The sequence below is a fragment of the Trichosurus vulpecula genome, chromosome 4, assembly GCF_011100635.1.
Source record: "Trichosurus vulpecula isolate mTriVul1 chromosome 4, mTriVul1.pri, whole genome shotgun sequence".
Lineage (NCBI taxonomy): Eukaryota > Metazoa > Chordata > Mammalia > Diprotodontia > Phalangeridae > Trichosurus > Trichosurus vulpecula.
In genome coordinates, this window is record NC_050576.1 from 372,898,902 (window position 1) to 372,924,602 (window position 25,701).

The window sequence follows — 25,701 nt, forward strand, 5'->3', positions numbered from 1 at the left end:
TTCTCCCTCCATTGCCAAGCCTACAGCTTTCGGAGTAGCACCAAGCAGTTTGGTTCCGCCCTTGCTAGCCAGTTACCAAATTAATCGAAGGGAGGAAATGTAATATTTTTAAGAAAATGAAAATATGAAATCATCCATCTGCATAATTCATGAATCCACATTTCATTTATTTGGGCTCCCTTTTCTCAATCCATGGCTCCTGCATTCAGAATTCCAAATACTTTGCATATAGTGATTATGTAGTTTATCATACATAACGTAAAACGAAAGGAGACAGTGCAAGTGCTTCTTATATGGCTTCTAGCCTACTGCAAACCTCCTTCCTCTTCGCCACCAGTAATCTGTGGTTGTCTCAGTTAGGCATTTTTGCACTACACCTTGTAATTCATGGAAGGAATAAGGGAGGTGTATAGTCACATCCAGTTTCAGCATCACAGACTTTAAAGAAAGGAAATTTGGCCAGCTGGTGAGAAGATTTAGTCTTCTGTCTGGCTCACCAGTTCACTGGAATTTAGAACAGCTGGCAGTTTCAGCAACTTGAGATCTTTTCTTGTCTGCTCTCAGCTTTGCTTCAGGATGAGGATCTCTCCCTTCAGTGCTGACCGTTGGTTCTTTAGGTAACAGCGTGCCTCAACTTCAGGGTGGTGATGTTCATGGTCTTGGTATTTTGATGTAGGCCCAGCCACTGGCCCCTTGCTCCATTTGCATTAATGTCTTCCTGGAAGCCACAATCTAAAGTCAGTGGATGGAGGTGAAGCCACTCTTGGATGTTACAGTGTGTGGATTATGTCTCTTCTAATACATCTTGCTTCATGCCCTCAGAACATAGTTGAGGTATACAATTTCTGCTGTCCTTTCTCCTCAAATGGGTTTGGGTGATAATTGCTTTTGGTGGTGTATTTCTAATTTTCCTCCAGCTAAATTTGTCTTTAGAAGCTTTATCTCTATAGAAATGAAAAGGCAATGCAGAATCACTATGTGATTTTGGAAATCTGGATTTCAAATAACTTTGCCAGAAACTGTTCTATTCTATAAGTTAGAGACCTTTTAGTAAATGGAGATAAAAGTTTCCGAATCTCAGTAAGTCAGAATGAAGACATAAGTAATTCCTTCCTTTCTTTATTCACTGGCCTGGGGGAAATTTTAGCGTGAATATATCAAGGGAGAAATGAGGCTGTGCTGGTGATGTTGGCGATTATTTAAAAATATAAGCCTCATTCTGAATATTTAGTTTCTCACCTCTTTGTTTGAAAGAGAGAAGGCTTCCTCATCATTAATCCTCTGGAATCTTAGTTGATCATTGAATTTATAAGTCCTTAAAAGCTATTGATTTTTTACAATGTTATTGTACAGGGTGTTCCTAAAGCCCACATAGGCAAAAATGCATATTTTCAAGAAATGAAATGAGTGAAATTTTCAACAACATTTTATTAAATTGGAATATTAACAAATAACATCTTCAATATGATTTCCATCATTTGTGATGCAAAGGTTGATGTTCTTTGCAAGATTCATGTGAACTCAATATAATAACTCCACGTTGCCATCAATTTCAGCACATTCACTCTTTATGTGTTCAGTCTGGTGTGTTGCATCTGTGATTTTCATTTTCATTGAGTACACCTTCACCTTTAGCATACCTCAAAAAAAGAAGTTGCTGAACAACACACAGTCTTGGGTGAAACGGTTAATGAGATGTTAATGAGATTTCCTATGTGTCCAGACTTTAGGGACACCCTGTGTCTATTGGTTTCCTGTTTTTGCTCACTTTACTCTGCATTAGTTCATATAAGTTTTCCCAGGTTTCTCTGAAATTATCTCTTTCTTCATTTCTTACAGCATAGTATTCTATTCCATTCATGATTGAAGAGTACTTCCTTATAGTTTTTGGCCCACATAGTTCAGTTTGGATTATTGTTCTTTGCATTTATATAGTAGGCGTCACGCATATTGTTTTTCTGGTTTGCCTTCCTTCACTCTTTGTCACTTCATATAAGTATTCTCATTGCTCCCTATATTCTTCTTATTAATAATTTCCTAGGGTACAGCAACATTTTGTTGCATTCATGTCAGTTTTTTCTTTAGCTATTTCTCAGTTGAGGGTCATTTACTTCATTTTTAGTTCTTTGCTATCACAAAAAAAATCTTGCTATAAATAGCTTGGTATATATCTGATTTTCTTTCTATACTTGACTGCCTTGCTGTATATGGGGCATGTTTTTAGAAACACAATTCTGAATCTTTACAGGCTAGCTATACGTTTATCAGGGGGTTTGTTTTTATTTTTGTTTGTTTGTTTTTGGACATTGTACTGATTTAAGGAAGACGTTAGCAATCCAACCCTTGGCACAGAAACCCTTAAGGTGGTATGTAGCTGCTGTTATTTATCTAAACACTTAGTAGCACTTCTGTCACTGAGCAGACTGTTAGGTTGTTATTATACTGTTAGTATATCAGTACCCTTTGCTGTTTCTTTCCTGACCATTCTTAGCTGGACTCTCTTTCATCTGTTAGACATGGTATGTTGATGATGCTTGTTTTTGAACACTATGCTATATACAAAAAATATCTTTTAGATGTAAAGGGATAAAATACTTGGGTAAGTTTAAAATTGTGTTTTTTAGGGGGTTTTTGCCCCATGCTGTGGGAAAATTTTACACATTTTGCACATGAGCCTATGTATAATGTAAAATTTTTTTTGGAAAATCACTATAGTTTGTCTTTGTCCCAATCTTGGATCAGTTTTTTCTACACTTTTTGGATAGTATTTATCATTTTTTTGTTATCTGGTAGAAGACATGCTTTAATATAAAGTTTTAACCAAAATCATCTGAGGAAAAGTCGTGGTGATTAAAAGAACCTTTTAAAAGTGTTCTTTGAAATATCTATTCAAAAATGAAGTGCTTTGTTTCACAGTGTGCCTTTTATTGAATTAATGTGGTCATTTGAGGTCAGGATTGTGCACCCAGGGAGGTTGGACCTTGTTCTCTGTGTTATTTCCCCCCTCCCCTTTTTTTCCCCTCATTCTTAACTTGGTGTTATATTTCTCCTTTGCTATTCTGTGTGGTCTTTACCACTAAATTTTTTCTTGCCTAAGTGTAATTTTATCAGTCCTGTTCTCCCCTACTTCTCCCTCCCCCCTTAAAAAAATTACTCTTAGTCTGTTTTGTTTTAATCACTTCTTGTGTTTTTGTCATTGTTTCTGCTCTCATCTTCTTTCTCCTTGTTTTGTTGTTATCTATTCTTGCATACCTTTTTCCTTTTCCTATTACCGTGCTTTAAAAGGTCCAGCTTCTAATCAGTAAGGTGAAAACATACGTCTTTGGTTTTTCTGGTGGAAACTTCCTGTCCGGTAAAACATTCTAGTTCCAATCTGTACATTGAAATTTTAGATCGATTTCTGGTTTCTGGAGCATAGTCAAGAATCTTCACAGTCAAGAATTTTCACATTCCTGAATAGAGGGAAACAAGCAAATTAATTTAGGCAAATAAAAGTCTGTTTAAGCCTCTGCCATGTATACAGAAAATATTGTATTATATTTTTTATCCACTTGGTTTACTTGAAATTGATAACTCTTGAACTTAGACATTATATATAAACAGTAGTTGTATAATTCACATCTTTGCCTTTTAACTTAATGAATATTCCTTCCTGAAAAAAAAAACATAGATCTTCCAAGCTATTTATTTTAGGAACAGTTGAGTCGATATGTATGAGTGTGTGTATATAGATAATCTCAGAAAAATTACCAAACTCCTCAGAAACTCTAAGCATGTTTACTGTGTGCTAAGCTGTTTATTAGTTTTGTAACAATTGAATAATTTCCTTTATTCTCTCATACCAGTTTACAGGCATGGGAATGATCAAAAGATACATTTTGGAATAATACATGCATGTTTTTTATTTTTAAATTATAAATAATTTTATTCTATTTTCTCTGCATGTAGTGAATTCTGAATTTATTATTTATTGAGTGCTTACGATATACAGGTTACAGTATTAGGTAACATGAAATGAATATAAAATAATTAGACATAATTCATATTCCTTAGGAGAGTATAGTTAGGGGAAATAAAGTTGATATATTTGAAAGCACCTGAGATTATTTAACAATAGGATTGCTGTATGAAGGATTTATCATTTATGGTTTTTAATATTTTCTGATAGCTGTATCCTTAAATCTTGATTCTTTGTTTTGTTAAGCCCAGTAATACGCAGAATTGCTTGGGCTATCATCTTTATATCCAATCTAACTCTCTTGTGGCAGCACAATATATTGGACCAAGTACTAGACTTAGAGTCAGAAGATCTGAGTTTGAATCATATCTGTATTACTTTATGGTTTTGGTAACCCTGGACATAAAATCGACATTTTAAACTTCAGTTTCTACATTAAAAAAGGCCAATTCTGTCTCGTATATGTATATGTATATGTATATGTATATGTATATGTATATGTATATGTATATGTATATGTATATGTATACAGACACACACATACTTCACAGATTTGTCATGAGGATCAGATGAGATTATGTGTGTGTATATACATTTATATACATATATGTACACACATAGATGTGTATATAATATATAATAGTGTATATATGTATATACACGCATATAATCACATATATACACACATATAACACAAGGTGGTAAATATGAGGTGTTAAGCTTTCTGTAAGGCTAACATAAGTGGTCACAGAGCTCACCATCACTGCAAACTCTTATAGCATTAAGATATTGAATTCTGAGATTTCCTGCTTTGATCACAATCTCCCCTTCCTACACCTGTCCCATTGGTTCATTCCTGTTGAACCTGTCCTTTCCCACCCTCTCTATCCCCAAATCGTGACTTTCACTCTCTTTAGTCTTCCCTCTTCTCACAGTCCATCAACCCTATCCTACCTTCAATTGCAAGGCACTGTCTTCTACCCTTTAATTTCTTGTTCCCTTCTCATTTGAGTGTTCCTGCCTTGCCTATCTTCAACTTTGGGCCGTCCCCATCATATATGTTCTTCTGTTACTACTCGCAAGCTACTGAATGATGATAGAAAAAGTTGTGAAATTTGCTGAATCTGTTACAGATCTATGCTAAGGAACCTCAGATGGGCCGTTATTGTTTCATACTGGTTTCTTTTTATTAAAATCCCTCTCTTACTTTGCGCCGTGGCTATTACAAGACTTTTTTTCCCCTGAGCTTCTGACTTTACTTCCAGTTTCCACTTTCTCACCAGATGACCTTGCTGCTTATGTAGAACAAGCTCTAAACTTGGATTGAAGAGAGAACTGGGTTCAGATCCTGTGTGACAGTGAACAAGACACTTAACCTGATACTCATTTTTCTCATCTGTAAACCGGGAAGAATAACATACATTTGCCTCACAAAATTGTGGTTACGCTGTAATAAAATAATATACAAGTTGCTTCACAAACTTTAAAGTGTTACAATAAATGACAATTATTAGTATTCGTATTGAAATTGAGGCCATTATAGGTATTATCTTTCAGTCTTCTTCCCCCAGACCTCTCCATAGCTTCTGTCACCCTTTTCCAAATTCCTTAAATATCTCCTTCTTGCCAAGCTAATACCCTCCAACCCCAAATTAAATCCTATATACTGTCTTCTCTTGTCTAATAATGAAGCTTTGAATATCACCTCTCTTTCTTATCTTCAGTCTCTATTTACTTGTTATTCTGCTGCATAAGAATAGATGGATATTTCCTTTATCTTCAACAAATTAAAGAACAGACAAAAAGCTTCTCTAACACCCACTATCCTATAGGTCAGTAAACATTTATAAGTAACTTAAATACTAGGCACTGGGCAAAGTATTGAGGATATAAAAAACCTACTCTTCCCCCCCCCCCCCCCAAGAAAAAACAAAAAATAAGGCCTTCTCTCTAGGACCTAACAATTTAACTGGGCAAATGATGTGCAAACAGCTATGTACAAAGTATGTACGTTTTAATATTCAACAGAGGGCAGGCGCTAGAATTAAGAGAGATCAGGAAAGTCTTTTCTTAGAAGATGGCATTTTACCTGGGACTCAGAGGAAGCTAGGAGGTGAAGATGAGGAGGGAAAACATTCTGTGCATGTTGGAGAGCCAGAGAAAATGCCTGGAGTCAGGTGATTGAACTTTCTTGTTGAAGGAACAGCAAAGAGGCCATTATTATTGGATTTCAGAGAACTTTTTGAGGATTTAGGGTACAGGAGACTGTAAGGGTCAAGGGCAGGTTATAAAATGCTTTGTATGCTTTGATCCTGGAGGTATTGGCAAGCCACTGGAATTTATTGAATAGGAGAGTGACATGGTTGGATCTGTGCTTTAGGAAAATTAATTTGACATTTGAATGAAGAATGGACTGGAGTGGGGAGAAACTTGTTGCAGGGAGACTAACCAGCAGGTTGTTTCAGTAGTCCACGTATGAGGCCATGAAGGCTATTACCAGAATGATGGCAGTATAAGAGGAGAAAAGGGGGTATATATGAGAGATGGTACAGTCATAAATTGAAAGGAATTGGCAACAGATTGGATATGATGGGTGAGAGAAAGTGAGAAGTCAAGGATGATACATAGCTTTCAAGCATGAGAAAATAGGAAGGATGATGGTTTCTTTGATGGGAATAGGGAAGTTTGGAAAGGGAAACATTTTGGAGAGTAAAGATAATGAGTTCAGTTTTGGACATGTTGACTTTAACATGCCTACAAAGACATCTCATTCAAGATGTCTTAATAGGTAGTTAGAGTTAGGAGGCTAGAGGACAGCAGAGAGGTTAGTGTTGAATAAGTAGATCTGAAATCGATTAGCACAGAGAAGATAATGGAGTAACTGGTGAGATCAAGTGAAATAGTATAAAGAGAGAAGGGAAGAGGGCCTACTACTATAGAGCCCTGGGTAAAACTTAGGGTTAATGGGTATGACCTGGATGAAGATCCAGTAAAGTAGGTGGAGAAGAAGCAGTTAGATAGGTAGATAGAGAATTAAAAGTAGTGTCCTAAAAACCTAGAGAGACTGGAATATGAAGAAGAGAGTCAGTGTGAAAGTGTGTAGAGAAGTCAAGGATGAGGATTGAAAAAAAAAAGGCCAGTAGATTTGACAATTAAGTTATCATTAGTAACTTTGGAGTGAAAGAGCAGTTTTGGTTGAATGAAGTTAGATGCCAGTCTGTAAAGTTAAGAAGACAGTTGGAGGAGAGGAACTAAAAGCACCTATCATAGATGGCCTTCTTAAGGATTTTAGATAGTGGCTAAAAAGATTGTGTCAGGGAGACCAGCCAGCAGATTATTGCAGTAGTCCAGGCCTGAGGTGATGAGGGCCTTTACCAGAGTGGTAGCAGTAGAGGAGGAGAATAAAAGGTCTATATGAGAGATGTTATAATGATAAATTGATGGGACTTAGCAACAAATTGGATATGATGAGGTCAGAGAAAGTAAGATAGGAGAGAGAGGGTATAGATGGATCATGTGAGGTTTTTTTGAGGATGGGGAAGACATGGGCATGTTTTTGGGAAGTAGGGATTCATCCAGTAAATGGGGAAAGATTAAATATAAGTACAAGAGTGAGGATAATAGAAAGAGAAATCTGTTGGAGAAAATGCAGTGGAATGGGATCAGTTGTGTATATAGAAAGCTTGGCCTTGACAGGAAGGGCCATCTCTTCATATGAGACAGAGGTTTAGGAGATAGTGGAAGAAGGGGGTCTCAAGGAGATGTGAGAAGAAGAGAGGGAGCTCTCATTGAATGGTCTCAATTTTTTCAGCAAAATATGAGGTAAGGGTCTCAGCTAAGAGGTTGGGGGTGGTGGGAGTCTGTGATGTTAATGTGATTAAAGATCTTCCCCACTCATTTAATAGGCCTCAGGTGGAGCTAGTTAAGGGAAGCTTGATTAGGGGAGGCTTATTTGTAGGAAGGCCCACAGTCTTTTGCTAACTAGGTGTAAAGCCCCAGGCCACTCTTTTGCTGATTAGGTATGAAGCCTTTGGACCCTAAGAAGGGTATATCCTGAGGGTAGCCATTAAGCTCAGAGACAGGAAGAGAAAGAACTGGAAGGGCTGTTAGAGCTGCAAGCTCTCAGAAGTTCGGGAGGAGAGGACACAGGCAAGGAGACAGGATTTGTGAGTGTGTAAGGGAAGGCCCTAGAAGAGACAAAGGTTACAGGATGGCTTGACTCCTTGTTGTGATATTGTGTTTTAATTTCCTTGCTGTTGTGGTGAAGTGGACTTACTGGTTTTGCGATACAATTGCTACTATGTCAAATTGGAATTATTGGTTTTGGGATTTGATCCTCTGGTATCTGAATAATAATAATGCCTTCTGTATAGAAAGTCTCATATTTTGTGATACCGAACTATACAGGCGTATTCATGATCACCATCGATATCATGAATCTTGCCTTACTGATACAAAGTCATGGAAGTTTGAAGAGGAATGAAACAATTTGGAAGAGCCTCTGTGGAAAGTGGGATAGTGAGTTAATTAGGCAGATGTTAAAGGATTGCCTTGCAACTGGGTGAAGGCCCAGTTGAAGTTATGTAACATAAAAGTGTATGGACTCAACCTGGTTTTATGGTTCTCCACCTTCATTCAGCAGCACATATGTAGGAGCAAAGGCAATAGATAGTGGGAATGATCCACGAATGAGGCTTGGTAGAGAAGAAATTGGGAGTGTGATAAGGAGTCAAGGATCTTGAGACAAGATGATATTATGGTTACACTGGGTTCTTCAAGGAGTCAAAATAGGGAAGAAAGGAGAGTGTAGTTAGTGAAAGGGGTGAAGGACTAGGAGAGACCTGAGAGGATTGATGGATTGGAGGTCCTGCTGTCCAAGTATCATGTCAAACTATCTCTCAAGCTTTATTATTATATTTCTGTTAAAACCTCCTTATACCTTAAGTACTTGTAATGTGGTTTCTGACCCCATTGATCTATTGAAACTGCTTTCTGTAAGTTGCCAGATGATTTCTTTGTATTAGTTCTGAATGTAAATACAAAATAAAAAAGCATTACCATACAAATATCAGATCATAAAAGAGGATTCTCTATGAAATCATGAATTTCATGTCATACCACTTGATTTTTTAAAGAATATATAATAAATTCTACCTGTCACTTTCAAAACCATCTTGCTTATTATGTTTCTTTCTGAATTTCCTCCTTTTTTTTAATGTGCATTTAAAAATGTTTCTATAACCTTTTTTAGGGGGAGATCATTATGGCTAATTCCTCCTCCCTTGTCCACTCCATCCTCAAAGAAATTAACGAAGAAAAATTTTAAAAAAAGAAACCCAAACTTTATAACTAATAAGCAGAGTCAAGCAGAATGAGTCTGCATAGTGACCATATCCAAACATGTGTTTCTTTTTCTATAAGCTGTCCACCACTTCTGTTTCAGAGAAGGTGGGCATCCTGTTCTGTCATGGCTCCTGTGATATAGTTGATCCTTGTAGTGATCTTATTTCTTAAATATTTCAAAGTGGTGGGTTTTTTTTGAACTGTTTTCCTTATATAGTTTTAATTATGCTCACTTAGCTCTGTGTCAGGTCATACTACCAAGGATTTTCTGAAATTATCTCTTCAGTAATTTTTACCATGGAATAATATTCTATTATGTTAATATAACATAATTTTCCCCTTAGTTGTTTAAGAACCAATTAAAGGCATTGTGCCCCATAGATTCTAGAACCTTCATTATTTATTTTATTTTATTTTATTTACTTTTCCAACATTTAATTTCCCCCCTTTTTACTGTTCCCCCCACCCAGTTTTCAGGACCTAGAAGTTTATTTTATGTATGGCTATTTCCTCCTCAGTATTATCTTCCTTCCCTGCACCATCCCTACTTGTTTCTCAATCATTTCGTGGTTATCTGTACTGATCTTGTGTGTGTGTGTGTGTGTGTGTGTGTGTGTGTGTCTGTCTGTCTGTCTGTCTGTCTGTCTGTCTGTCTGCAGCCCTCATTTGTTTCATATAAGAATGAGATTCATTCATTTCTTGTATACTTTCTCCCACTTCCACATTTTTATGTTCTGCTACAGATGTGCCTTGATTATAAAAACCTGTAAGTTCTGTCTACTTTTCCTTTGTTTTTTCTTTGCTATCTTATATGTTTTTGCATATATATTTCCCCTTCTAAATGATAAACTTCCTGAGGGCAGGACTTCTGTGCTTTTTCATGTTTGTATCGTTTGTTTCTAGCCCCGTGACTTGTTTGTGGTAGGAGCTCAGTTTTTATTAGATTGTAATGAATTATCTTTTTTCTCTTTTTATTCCCTTTTATATCTCAGTAAGTAATAATAGGAAAAATTATGGAAAAGGTTCCATATAACTTTTCTCTCTTTACTGTGGCTTCTTTTTTTCCCCTTCTATAACAGTATGCATGTCTCAAGATTTCTGTTCTATTTCATTTATTTGAAGATGGCTCCTGTTCCATACATTTAACCTTTGATTCTTACCTTGCAGCCACATGTAGCCCTTTAGGTCCTCAAGTGTGGCCCTTTGACAGAATCCAAACTTCACAGGAGAAATACCCGTAATCAAAAGATTTGTTCTGTGAAGTTTGGATTCAGTCACAGGGCCGCACTTGAGGACCTAGCCACATGTGGCCCGAAGGTTCCCCACTCTTGGACTAGAGGATAGTTTCAAACTTCTTGAGGAGAAAAATGTGCTGTTTAACTTTAATAAAACTTTTTTTATTCTATATATTAAAAATTGCTTGTGTTCAAAAGAAATAGGTTTGAAACTGTTGTCAACAGTCAGCTGTTGCAAGATCAGAAGAGGTTGATAAATAATTACAAGTACCACCAATGCATTGACAGCTGCAATTTCTCAAAGCCACATAACCTCACATACATGCCACTATCCCCCTCACTTCCTTTAAGATAGGCTCCATCAGCTTTTGTCTTCCTAGCTTCTATTCTTAGGAGGTATTAATCTCTCTTTTGCCTTTTTTGATCCAACCAGGCATTATTCCAGTCTGTTTCTCCTAAATATTGACTTAATTTACTCATTCCTTTCCATTTTCATAATGTGATATTGATAGTGTCCTCTTCAGCAGTTTCCCTACACAACCTATCCTACAACAGATTCCAGCTTAAAATTTCCCAAATGCTTTTATATCTGTTCCTTAAGGCTTTTCAGATAAAACTTTTAACTTTCGAGGATAGCATTCAGGGCCTTCCTTGTCAACTTACAAATCCTATAATATAAAATTCTTGAAATGAGGGATTTAATATGGACTACATTGTGTCATTTGACTGTCTTTTGGGAATAGTCTTTTTACTATGAGTAAGGAAAGGAAATTTGCTTTTCTATCCCTCCCCCCCCCTTATTTTCCATTGGTATTATAAGCTGCTTTTTGTGTCTTTATCCAGTCTTATACTTATTTCAGGTAATTTGGAACTTAGATAACATGAAGTAAGATTCTTCTGTCGAACTAATTATTTCTGATAATGTTTTTTCTTATAAGCTTTGAAAAGTCTTTTTGCTTGTCAGAAGATAACTTGGCTGGTATAAAATTATTTAAACTCTAAATATAACATTTCATTTGTAAGAATGCAATGATAATTTTTTCTGTTAAAACAGCTTTAAAATAAACTAGTTATTGTCTATTGAATTATTAGACATGTGGTCAGTTGTCATGTTCATACAACCAAATGATCAAAGTCTGAACTTCTGTCTAATTGTTCCCTGCTGTTAGGCTATCCCGTTATGATCAAGGCCTCAGCAGGTGGTGGTGGGAAAGGTATGCGAATCGCTTGGGATGATGAAGAGACCAGGTGAGATCCTGTCTAAAATATACTCTTGATGAAAATTATAGTTACTAGAATGCTATTAAACTGACATCCTGAAAGTTATCAAAAGTAAAATGAAGAAATTAGATAGCTTTTTTTTTAAAAAATCTTTTTGTGAAAAAAAAGAAATAATATGCAGAAAATTTCCTTTTTCTTCTATTTTTATAGTGATTTTGAAAATTTGTGATATTTATAATAGAATTTTACCTTTTCAAATAGCATAAAAGGATTCGGTTTTCATTTTAAAATATCTTTTTCAGGTTATATACCTTGGTCCTATGCTTTTAGAGATTATTTAGCTTAATGACTTTGTTTTGCAAAGATGGAAGCTGAGGTCAGTAGACGTCAAGTTATTTTACCATGACCATATTGCTAGTTTTATTGGTAAAGCTGGGAATAAACCCTAGTTTCCCTGACTACTAGTCCCACATTAAATTTGTACTCTGACCAAGCTATACTAGTGCTATACTTATACCCCAGAGAGATCAACAAAAGAGGCAAAGATCTTCTATGTGTAAATATAATTTTAGCAACTCTTTTTGTGGTAGCAAAAAATGGCAACTAAGGAAATGGCTAATAATTGGGGAATGACTGAACAAATTATGATTTATGAATGGAATAGTATTGTCTGGTAAGAAATGAGGGAAAAGTTTATTTCAGAGAGACTTGGAAAGATATGTATAAACTGATGCCGAGTGATGTGTGCAGAACCAGAAGAATTTATAACATCAGCATTATAAGAAACAGTTCTGAAAGTCTTAAGAGCTATAATCAACTAAATGATCGACAGTGATTGTAGAGGACTGATAAAAAAGAATTCTGCTTACTTCATAGTAAATGTATTCATATGCGAAATAAGAAAAGCATTTTTAGCTATGACCAATGTGGGAATATGTTTTGGTTAGTGGTGCTTATGTGATACAAGAGTTCTGTATGTTTCTTTCCTTCCCTCCTATATGTGAAATAATTGAAAAAAATTAATTAAAAAGAAACACTAAAAGCAACAAAATTGTCAAGATAGATAAGGATGAAGAAAAGATTAGCAGATTTGTCAATAAAGAGATCATGGGTTGCTTTGGAGAGAGTACTTGTATTCTGAAAGTCCTATTAAAAGTATAAAATAAGACAAAATGACTATGGTAGGACATTTGTCAGAGAAAATATCTGGAAATTTTAGTAGATTGAAAGAGCAATGTGAGTTAGCAGTATATTATGGTAGCTAAGGAATCTAATGTGATCTTGTGCTGCATTGAGGGACGTAGCTTCTAGGAATCATAGGGTGATATTCAGATTATACTCTGCCCGGGTCCAGCCTCATCTGAAGGTTTGCATTAATTTCTGGTTGCCATATTTTAGAAAGGATTTAATAAGCTAGAGAGAGGCCAGAAGAGGGTACTTAGAATGGTAAAGGACCTCAGGTCCATCCTATATGAAGAATGATTGAAGGAATGGAGGATATTTAACTTGGAAAACACTCAGAGTGAACTATATGGTTATCTTAAAGTATTTGAAAGACTATCTTCTAGAAAATAGATTCATTGTTTTCTCTTTGACCGCTTAGGGCATAACTTGGACCATTTGGTTGATGTTATGCAGAGGCAAATTTAGCCTTGACATTAATGAAACCTTTCCAACAATGCTATCTAAAAATTCAATCAGCTACTGGAGATAATAGGTTCTTGCACATTAGAGATCTTTAAGTAGAGGCTGGATGACCATTTATTTGGTGCTTTGTAGTCATCATTCTCTTTTTAAGTATTAATTGCGCTAAATCGCCACTCTCCAAATTCAGAAATGTTTTGATGCTTTGATCATTACGGTGATATTGAGAAGGGAATTGAGCTTTCACAGGTGTTATTCCATAGAAGATCCCATATAGCGAATACAAAATCCCACTGTACTTACTGTTTCTTGAATATTTAAAAGCATTTGATTCCATAGAGAAAAACATCTTAAAGGTTCTTCAACAAGATATGTCTCATGCATGTGTCAAAATTATACAAGATTCCTTGTACAAGGCATATGATGGAGACAACCTTGTTCCCTCTTTAATTATAAACATCAGTTGAGACATACAGCTGGGATACATATAGTTGAGAAAGATTTGCCACTCCTATAGAGGACATCCAGCATGGAGTCCAAGTCTAGGAGGATTTATGTATATATTCTTTTTTTTTGCATGACATCGTACTGCTTGCATCAAGCCCTGGAATATTGCAGAGCCTCTTAAATGAGATTCATACTCATTCAAAGGAGTGTGACCTAATTATCCTTCTAGGAAAAAAAACCAAGTGGATGCAAAATGCTTATTGTTCAGACTATGATAAGTTTGATGCATAACCTATGGAGGTTTATGTGTGTGTATAGAGACATACATGCCTTTATATGTATACATACATATCTTGCCCAGATACTGCAAATATTCAATGAGTTGATGAAGAATTGAATAGGAGGAGAGCTGGGTAGATTGCTTTTGTGTAATTAGGCAGATCTTTTAGTGGCCTCAAATTCTCCTTTAAAAAGACTCATCATTTTTATATGAATATTCAAATTGTATTGTATGGGTATAAAATAGTTTTTCTTGGAAGAGTTGGAAATGAATAGCACCCAGGGGGCATTGAGGAAGCATATGGTGGATATGACCAGGCAGTAATAAAGGCAAGTTGTTGATTTGTATTGGTAGAGAATTTCTCCACCAGAAATGAGAACATACTGAGAATCACAGGTCTAAACCACCTCACCAGTCACACCCCATTCCAAAAAAAAAAATAAGATATAGAACTAATCAGATTACTATAGGTGTTCAAGAGCTTTAAAACTTCTTAATGTGATTGATACTCAGTATCTTTTATAATTTGGCTCAAGCTGATTTTTTTTCAGCCACAACATTAGACCACCGTTAAGTGTTCTATATTTTAATGAATTTTGGCTTTTCTCTTGTTTCAAGTTAGGGTTTCCTGCCTCTTTATCTTGGGTCAAATATTTTCTTTTTATCAAATATAGTTCTTACCATAACCTTTCCTATTTCTTCCAGTAGAAATTTTTTTTCAACCTTCAGTGCCTAGCTCTGGAACTATCTCCTCAAGAAAGACTTCTCTGTCTTTCAGAGAGAAAGAATACTTCTTTTCTTAGCACTCTCATAGCACTTTATGTGCCTTTTATGCACTTACTACATTCTAGTTATTTATATTTTATAGCTAATACCTATTAATGGCCTTTATGTCAGTCATCTGAGGACCATTTTTTAAGTTTTTCAGTTGTGTATATAAATTTTGATGCAATACTTTAAGAGCTTTTTGCATGTGATAAAATACTTTCATAGTATTTTCAGTGTTTACAAAATATATAATTCTGCTTTTTCCCTAGGTTTTTAATTGAGTCACTTTTAAAAAAGTGTATAATTACTAGATTTTAAGAAGTAAAGGATGAATATTATATATTTTGCCTTAGTAAAATTTAATTTTGTATCACAAATGAATTTTGGTTCTCTATAAGACATGTATGAATTCTCCCTAAAATAGTCTGTTGGTCAGAGGATACTTTAAGTACTATTAAAAGATTAATTTCTTCTGGAACATTATAAAAAATTTTAATTAAAAGGCTTATTTATACTTCCTGGGTTTGTTTATATATGTCCTGAGGCCTGAGTTTTGTTTCTTGTTAGTTTAACACCTTTTTTCCTTCTTTTTAAAGGGATGGTTTTAGATTTTCATCTCAAGAAGCTGCTTCAAGTTTTGGTGATGATAGGTTACTAATAGAAAAATTTATTGATAATCCTCGGCATATAGAAATCCAGGTTAGTACATTTGAAAATGCTTTTCTAATAAATCTTAAAAGAATAGTGTCTTCCCTCCCCAAGACTATCAATTATGGATTACATTGGTGAATTTGCATTCAAGGTATCTAAGTTTAATAATCTGGCCAGCCTGATGCCTGAACAGTCCTAGAGGTTACTCCACTTATTTTCACCAATAGGGTTATGATTCTTACTTGGAAGTGGTCCAGAAGAAAGTTTCAAATTATACTAGAAATGACTACTATAATTAGATTAAGAAGGGACTTGGGTTTTGGTTGGTGTTCTAAGATATATTTTATGACTCTGGACAAGTCTCTTTAATTCCCTGAGTCTCAGGTTTTTCATATGTAAAATAGATTTAATAATACTTGTACTACCTACTTCACAAAAGTATTATGTGGAAAGGAAATACTTGGTATAGCTGAAAGTACTATATATTCATGTATTAAAGATTTGTGTGGGCGTGGTCTGGATCTATTTGGACAGGCTGTGGTTTATTTCCGTTTTGGAATGTCTGTAATTTTGTAGCATCAGTGGATTCTGTGGCATCTACAGGGCATATTTGGGTGTTTGGTAGGGCAATGGAGAAGGACATGGTAGGTATGAGTAGCCTATACAGCATGTATTGGAAGAGGAACTGAAGTAGAAGATTCTATCAGGGAATGTATGATGGGAAATGAAGATAGACTGGTCACATGACAAGAGTGAGATGGTGTTAGATGTACAGCACTAGGATGCCAGTGGCACCTTGGGATTTCAAGAGAAAGTCAAGAGAGCCTCTAACACATTGGGTAAACTTCCTGAAGTCAACTTAATGGACAAAAGTTGTAGAATTGGTGGCCGTGGATGGGTTGTGATCTGCATCATTGAGAGAACTTCTAACTCTATGAGATCACAGATCTCTGAGTGTTTTGAGTTTTCAGGCTCATCTTGACTTCTACTCTATCAGCAAGTATTTAAGTGGCCACCATGTGCCGTAGCACATGGACAGTATAAAAAACAAAAATGAAATACTTCCTGCTCTGAAACTACCCTCTACAGTTTTCAGCAAACTCTTAATTACTAAAACTCATAATTTTCTTTCAAACCTTATCCTTCTTGATCTCTGGAGTACTGTTCACTTTTTCCTGGACATTCTGTCCTCTCTAGGTTTTCATGACACTTCTGGTCTTCTCGTTTTTCCTCTTTATCAATCCAACAATTCTCAGTTCCCTTTTTCTTGCACTTTATCCATGTCTTATCCTCTAACTGCTAGTGTGTTGGCAAGGTTCTCTTCTGGGTCCCCTTTTCTCTTTATTATCTCATTTGATGATCATGTCAGCCCTCAAGGATTCAAGTATCTTTATGCAGATGATTCCCAGATCTGTATATCCGTCCCTAGTCTCTCTGCTGAGGTATAGCCATGTTTCTCCAATTGCCTCTTATACATCTCATTGTCTGTAGGCATCTCAGACTCTATGTCAAAAAAAAAATACATTGTCTTCTTAAAACTACTCCATCAAACTTCTCCATTACTGTCCAGGGCACCGCCGTGCTTGTGTCATCCTTAAGTTTTAACTTGCATTTATCCCACATGCCCATCCATTACCAAATCTTGTCATTTCTAGTAGCATAATATCTTTAATATACTTACCCTACTTTATAGCCACAATTGTAGTTGAGTCTTTCATCATGTCTCTCCAGGATTATTACAAAAGCTGTCTCTTTGCCTCATGTCTCTCCCCACTCCAGTCTATCCTCCACTCACATGCTACAGTGATTTTTATAAAATATAAGCCTGATCACATCAGCCCCCTGCTTCAGTGAGTTTCAGTGACTTCCTGTTACCTCCAACATCAAATATGATGACTTTTTTTCTTTTTTCTTTTTACATTTAAAGCTTATTATAATCTGGCCCCTTCTTTCCACCGTTCTCACACTTTACTTCTTTCTGTAAGCTCTATGATTCAGACATACTGGTCTATTTTTAACTTCATTTTGTTCTTCATCAGTTTACAGAAGTCTTCCCAGGTTTCTCTGAAACCATTGTCTTCATTATTTATTGCACTCGTCTTCCTTATTTTTTGCACTATTATATAGCACAAAATTGTACCATCACATCTACATACCCTAACTTGTTCATACTTTTTCCAATTTGTTGGGACTCCATCAGGTTCCTGTTGTTTGCTGCCTCAAAAAGAGCCATAAATATTTTTTGCATCCTTAATTAGTTTGTTTTGCTTAGGACTCATCCTTCCTCACTTTGCCCTCCTTCTCTCCCTCTAATTCCCCCACTTCCAAACCCCTGGCCCTTTTCCTTCACATTTCTCTTTTGAGTGAAATGTATTTCTATATTCAAGTGTGTGTATATCTGTGTCAGTTAGTAAATATTTATCAAGTGCCTGTAATATTCCAGGCACTCTGACAAGGGCTGAGGGTACAAATTTAAAAAAAGATAGTTCCTGCCTTCAGAGATCTTAGAAGCTTACAGTCCAATGGGGGAAGAGAGCACATAAAAGGAAATTGAAAAGGGTGGGGGAGGAGGAGAGGGAGAAAGGTATCCAGCAAGATTTTGTACCCCTTGTACCAGCCTGTTAATTCCCTTCCTAATGCTTTCTTCCATAGCTCTTATGTCTTTTCCATTTTTATCCTCAAGTGCTCTCATTTCATATATGAAAAGCATTTTTAAACTTTTATTTTAAAACTCTTTATTACTCCCAGTAATTCTACTTGAATTTGTGGCCAATCTATGTTTTCCCTGGAGAATGTTTTAGAATCATTCTCTTTTGGGTTTGTATCTTGTGCTTTCCTGTCAACATAATAGTTCTTTGTGGTGGGATTTGCTTTTTGTTTGCTCATTCTTCTCCTTTCTGACTTTGGACTTGATGTTAGGGCTGAGCTCTGCTGCACTTCTGGAATGAAGGTCTTGGCTGGTCCTGTTCCTGCTGTCTTGGGGTATTGAGTGTTTTATTATCCCATGTTCAGACTGGGAACCTGTAAGCTTTCAGTGCTTCCTTAGTGCCTGAGTGCTGTGATCCAGGGCAAAGTCTGATTGTTGCCCTCTGAGCTCTGCAAGCTCTTGGTTTTGGGTCTGTGAAAGAATAGACAGCCTGCTGGACTCTTGCTGGACCCTGTTAGCCAGCTGGATTGCTCTTTTGGTTCAGAGTGGCAGAAGTATAGGCTCCTTCTTTTTCTACATTCCTACCCTGGTAATTATTCTGCAGGTTGTGCTAGATGCTGGAACTGGGACCCCACTCTGCTCCGTTCTCCATCTCTTCGTCTTTGCATTGTCCATTTCCTATGCATAGAATGCACCCCCTTTTCACCTTTGCCTCTTAGAATCCCTGACTTTCTCCAAAATTTTGCTCAAGTGCCACTTCCTATTTATGCTTATCCTGATCAAGTAAGTTTCTTAGTATTATACTAAGAAATTACTTTGTATTTACTTAGGATTTACTTTCCTATGTACCTTATCTATCACCTGTTTTGAGCTGTGCCTGACTAAGGCCAATCTCTTGGTACTTAGGTTCAGTATTGGGGAAAAACAATGAGATGCCTTTAGGTCTTTCCCTTTGATGCCCTGAGCTCTTCTGCCTCATGCTAGGACATAATTTTGCCATGTGCCTGAGCAGTGTTGTGTGGCCACTGCTGGGACTTGAGACCTCCTGGCTGTGGTAGACCTGAGGCTAACCTCTGGGAAGAAGATTGCTGTAGACCTCAACTGCCTCAGTTCTCTGTTCAGAAGGAGCTCCTGCTGTGGCCTGACTGCACTCTTGTGATGGTAGAATGACATAAGGAACACAAAAAGCAACCAAGGCAGAGACTTCTCTAGGCCAGTACTTCTACTCTTTCTCACATGTAAGCAGTAGCCTTCTTCTGCTGGAATTGGGGAAATGCTGCTGGGGCTGTAATTCTATGCTTCCTGGGTACTTCATAGGAAGTTCCAGCGATAGAGAATTACACACAGTTTACAGTTCTGAGAGTGTGGAGAGCTTGTTCTCAGCTAATTAAGTGGGGGCACATTTGGTATACCCCCAATTCCAGAAATATCTCTGGGCTCCTGGGGGGAAATTAGTATTGTTCTTTCAAGTGCTTTCCCTAATGCCTTGCATCAATGAATCACCACAAAATTGAAGACATAAAATTGTGGTTAGTCTCTCAAATTCCAAATTAGAAAAACAAACCAAAAGCCTCCTGTTTTTTGGGGAAAAAGACATTAATTTTGTTTTTTGGTTACATTTTAAGTTCTGAACTATCTTGCTCCCTCCCAACCCTGTGGTGGAGAAGGCCACTATTTGACACAGATTTATTAATATATGTAAAACCATACTATGCGTACCTCTATTTATCAGGACTTTCTCTGTAGGGGGATAGCATTTTCCTTCAGAGGTCCTTTATAGTTGATTTGAGTATTTATAGTATTCAGGATAACTTAGTTGTTCACAATTATTCTTCAGACAGCATTGGTGTTACCATATGTGTTTTCTTGGTTCTGCTCATTTCACTCTTCCTTATTTCATGTAAGTCTTGCTTGTTTTCCTAAAACCAACCAACTCATAGTTTCTTACAATATAGTAGTGTAAGGTCAAGCAAAGTGTGACTTTGTTGTCTTTTGTTTTGGAGTGCTTCTCAGCACTTGGGCAATCTAATACCTTTGATTGAGTCTTGCCTTTGTTTGTAGTAAGGCACACAACCTTTTGCTAATTAGGTCACAAGAGGTGTGAAACCCTTGAGAAGTGTGAAGTGCTCTGATCCTGAAAAAAGGTATATATATATTCTGAGGTTAGCATTTTATTTGGGGCTCACTCATTGGAAGAGTGTTGGTGTGAAGACTCTGGGTAGCTGTTAAGGAGCCCCCTTCCCAGCTTTGACAAACCAAATGTTGATGTTCTCTGGTGACTATGTATGTATAGCTTTGGTTAGACAGCTAGAAGCCTGTCTGTTGATTTGTGTTATTTGCTCTGTTTATATTTTCTCTGTAATTTCTGTTTGTTATTTGCTATGAAGTTCAGAGTGCTGTTTTTTTCCCCTGAATTAAGTGAATGATATATATATATATGTAAATGTACATATATGTATATATGTATGTATGTATGTATGCTTAATTAAAGTGATATTATAAACCCTTAAAGTTGCTTTCCTTAAAAAAGCAGATCATGGAAAGCAGGGACTAGCATGAGCTCCCCACCGAGTCCCTCAAAAAACCTATGAAAAATGGCCCTGAACCAATTCTAGAACTGCAGAACCCACAAAACAGCAGAGGGAAGCAGGGCTCCAGCCCAGGACAGCCTGGATGGTCTCTGGGTGAGGTCTATCCCGCACGGAACTGGGAGCAGAGCCCAGCGTGAGCGGCTGGGACCAACCAGACCAGAAGCCGGGTGGTGGAGTGTTCCCTAGCGCCCTGAATCAGTGAGCTGCAGCAGTTACCAAACTTCTCAACCCAGAAACACCAAAGACAACAGAGAAGGTTAGTGGGAAAAGCTGTGGGAGTGGAAGGAGTTCTCCCTTCTGCTACCGCCCCATAGGCATCGGAGGTGGGGCAGCTACAGAAGTACAGCTACAGTTGCTTCTGGCCCCAGGCCCACCTGGTGGGAGGAATTAAGTGGCAGATCTGAGCAGAAGTGCACAGCCTGCTGAAGATCTAAGCCCAGTCCGGTTGGGGGTTCTTGGGGAAGGAGGAGTGCTGGTGTGGCCGAGCTGGCGCATCCCCCCAAGCATGGAACATACTTCTCTTAACTCCACAAGCACTCATACCCTGCTGAAAAACTCAAGGGTCAAGTTAGTTGGCTGGGAATGTGGCCAGGCAGCGATAACGCACCCAGATTCAGTCTCAGACTTTGGATTCTTTCTTTGGTGACAAAGAAGACCAAAACATACAGCCTAAAGAAGTCAACAAAGTGCAAGAGCCTACACCAAAAGCCTCCAAGAAAAACATGAAGTGGTCCCAGGCCATGGAAGAGCTCAAAAAGGATTTGGAAAAGCAAGTTAGAGAAGTAGAGGAAAAATTGGGAAGAGAAATGAGAAGGATGCGAGAAAAACATGAAAAACAAGTCAATGACTTGCTAAAGGAGATGCAAAAAAATACTGAAAAATATACTGAAGAAAACAACAACTTAAAAAATAGACTCACTCAAATGGCAAAAGAGTTCCAAAAAGCCAATGAGGAGAAGAATGCCTTGACAGGCAGAATTAGCCAAATGGAAAAGGAGGTCCAAAAGACCACTGAAGAAAATACTACCTTAAAGATTAGATTGGAGCAAGTGGAAGCTAGTGACTTTATGAGAAATCAGGATATTATAAAACAGAACCAAAGGAATGAAAAAATGGAAGACAATGTGAAATATCTCCTTGGAAAAACCACTGACCTGGAAAATAGATCCAAGAGAGATCATTTAAAAATTATTGGACTACCTGAAAGCCATGATCAAAAAAAGAGCCTAGATACCATCTTTCAAGAAATTATCAAGGAGAACTGCCCTGATATTCTAGAGCCACAGGGCAAAATAGAAATTGAAAGAATCCATCGATCGCCTCCTCAAATAGATCCCCAAAAGAAATCTCCTAGGAATATTGTTGCCAAATTCCAGAGCTCCCAGATCATGGAGAAAATATTGCAAGCAGCCAGAAAGAAACAATTTGAGTATTGTGGAAACACAATAAATCAAGATCTGGCAGCTTCTACATTAAGAGATCGAGGGGCTTGGAATACGATATTCCGGAGGTCAATGGAGCTAGGATTAAAACCAAGAATCACCTACCCAGCAAAACTGCGTATCATGCTCCAAGGCAAAATGTGGATTTAAAATAGAGGACTTTCAAGCTTTCTCAGTGAAAAGACCAGAACTGAATAGAAAATTTGACTTTCAAACACAAGAATCAAGAGAAGCATGAAAAGGTAATCAAGAAAATGAACAAGAAAAAGAAATTGCAAGGGACTTACGACAGTTGAACTGTTTTGTTTACATTCCTACATGGAAAGATGATGGGTATGATTCATGAGACCTCAGTATTAGGGTAGCTAAAGGGAATATGTGTATACACACACACACACACACACCTATATACACACACATATATATGTGAATGTGTATGTGTGTGTGTGTGTGTGTGTGTGTGAGAGAGAGAGAGAGAGAGAGAGAGAGAGAGAGAGAGAGAGAGGACAGAGGGTGAGTTGAAGATGAAGGGGAGATATCTGAAAGAAATAAAATCAAATTAAGGAATGAGAGAGGAATATATTGAGAGAGGGAGATAGGGAGAGATAGAATGGGGTGGATTATCTTGCATAAAGGTGGCAAGAGGAAGCAGTTCTGTGGGAGGAGGGGGGAGGGCAGTGAGTGGAATGAGTGAATCTTGCTCTCATCAGATTTGGCCTGAGGAGCGAATACCATACATACTGAATTGGATGTCTTACCCCACAGGAAAGAAGAGGGAAGAAGATAAAAAAGGGGGGGATGATGGAGGGGAGGGCAGATGGGGGTGGAGGTAATCAAAAACAAACACTTTGGAAAGGGGACAGGGTCAAGGGAGAAAATTCAATAAAGGGGGATGCGTTGGGAAGGAGCAAAATAGAGTTAGTCTTTCACAACATGAGTATTGTGGAAGGGTTAAACACAATGATACACATGTGGCCTGTGTTGAATTGCTTGACTTCTTAGGGAGGGTGGATGGGAAGGGAGGAGGGGGGAGAACTTGGAAGTCAAAGTTTTAAAAAGAGATGTTCAAAAACAAAAAAAGGTGAGTGGGGTGACAGAAGGGAGGGCTGACTGGGGAAAAGGGTAACCAGAATATATGCCATCTTGTAGTGGGGGGGAGGGTAGAAATGGGGAGAAAATTTGTAATTCAAACTCTTGTGAAAATCAATGCTGAAAACTAAATATATTAAATAAATTTATTTAAAAAAATGCAGATCAAAGAACCTGTGCTAGCAGTCCTCCTGTGTGCTGGGATTATTGGCCTTACACAGCCACAGTGGTGGCAAGTAGCATTGTTCTTACAAGTAATATTCCATCACAATCATATATCACAACTTATTTATCCATTCCCAAATTGAGTGGCATCTCCTCAATTTCCAATTCTTTGCCAACATAAAGAGAGCTTATATAAATATTTTAGAACAAATAGGTTCTTTTCCTTTTTCCCAGTAACCTTGGGAAACAGACCTAATAGAGGGTATAGGCAGTTTAACATAACTCTTTGGGCATAAATCTAGATTGTTCTTCAAAATGGTTGGATCAGTTCACAGTTCAACCAACAATGTATTAATGTTCTGATTTTTCCACATTCCCTCCAACATTTGTCATTTTCCCCTTCTATTGTTTTAGCCAATCTGATAGGCATGAGATAATATCTCAAACCTGTTTTAACTTGTATTTCTCTAATCAATAAAGACATAGAGCATTTTTTATATAACTATATATAGTTTTGATTTCTTCATTGAACAACTGCCTGTTCATATCTTTTAACCACTTATCAATTGGGGAATGACTTATTTTTTTAAATAAGTTTGACAAACTTCTCTGTATATTTGATATATGAGACCAAACTGTCTATAAATTCACCCCCCCCCAATTTTCTGCTTTCCTTCTAATCTTGGTGATATTGGTTTTATTTGTACAAACTATTTTTAATTTGATGTAATCAAAATTATCCATTATACATCTTGCAGTGTTCTCTGTCTCGTTTCTTCATAAATTCTTTTCTTCTCCATAATTCTGATATGTAGTATGTTCCATGTTATTCTAGTTTTCTTATGATATCTCCCTTTACATCTAGAACTATTTGGCAGTTTAATTGGGATTGCATTGAACAAGTATATTAGTTTAGGGAGAATTGCCATCTTTATTATATTGGCTCTGCCCACCCATGAAAAATTTATATTTTTATTATTATTTAAATGTGACTTTATTTGTATAAAAAGTGTTTTATAATTATGTTCACATAGTTCCTGGGTTTATCTGGGCAGATATACTCTCAGGTATTTTATATAGGTTATGATTATTTTAAATGAGATATGTCTTACTGTTTCTTCTTGCAGGGTTTTATTGGTGATATATAGAAATGCTAATGATTTGTGTAGATTTATTTTGTAACCGGCTACTTTGCTAAAATTGTTTCCACTAACTTTTTTGTTGAATGTCTGTGATTTTCCAAGTACATTATCATATTGTCTGCCTATTCTGTCCCATTAATTCCTTCAATTTCTATTTCTTCTCTTATTGCTATTGCTAGCATTTCTAATACAATATTGAATAATATTGGTGATAATGGGCATGCTTGTTTTACTCCTGATCTTATTAGGAAGGCTTCTAGCTTACCCCCATTAAAAATAATGGTTTGCTGATGGTTTTAGGTAGATGTTTCTTGTCATTTTAAGGAAAAATCCCATTATACCTATGGTTTCAAGTATTTTTTAGTAGGAATGAGTGTTGTTTTTTTGTCAAAAGCCGTTTCTGTATCTATTGATATAATCATATGCTTTTTGTTGCCTTTGTTATTTATATAATCCATTATATTAATAGTTTAGCTTATGTTAAACTATCTCTGTATTCCTGATATAAATATCACTTGGTTAACCTGTAAAATCTTTGTGATATATTGTTGTTGCAGCTAGTATTTTATTTAGAATTTTTGCATTCATTAGTTGCGTTCATTAACGAAACGAGTCTGTAATTTTCTTTCTCTGTTTTTGCTCTTCCTGGTTTAGGTATTGGTTCCATATTTGTTTCTTTGCCTATTATTCCAAATGACCTATTTAATATTGGAATTAGGTGATTTTTAAATGTTTGGTAGAATTCACTTATAAATCCATCTGTTCCTGATACTTTTTTATTAGAAAACTCATTTATGGCCTGTTCAATTTCTTTTTTCTGAAATAGTTTTATTTAGATATTCTATTTCATCTTCTGTTAATCTAGGCAGTTTATATTTTTATAAATGTTCTGATTTACTTAAATTGTTAAATTTATAGGCATATAATTAGGCAAAATAACTCAATAATTGCTTTGATTCATTCGTGATATATTTACCCTTTTAATTTTGGTACTAGTAATTTGCTTTTTTTTTAATCGTAATACCAGTGGTTTGTTGGTTTTTTTTCATAAAATCAACTTCTAGTTTTATTTATTAAT

At 36.6% G+C, this 25,701-nt stretch overlaps 1 protein-coding gene across 1 annotated transcript in view; it reads left to right on the top strand.

The window, feature by feature from the left end:
- Positions 1–25,701, top strand: part of PCCA (propionyl-CoA carboxylase subunit alpha) — a 515,891-nt gene that overhangs the window by 166,217 nt on the left and 323,973 nt on the right. Inside the window, exons 9-10 of the mRNA XM_036753355.1 lie at positions 11,706–11,784; positions 15,493–15,595. Coding sequence (XP_036609250.1) covers positions 11,706–11,784; positions 15,493–15,595 — 182 coding nt within the window. The remainder of the gene's footprint in view (positions 1–11,705; positions 11,785–15,492; positions 15,596–25,701) is intronic.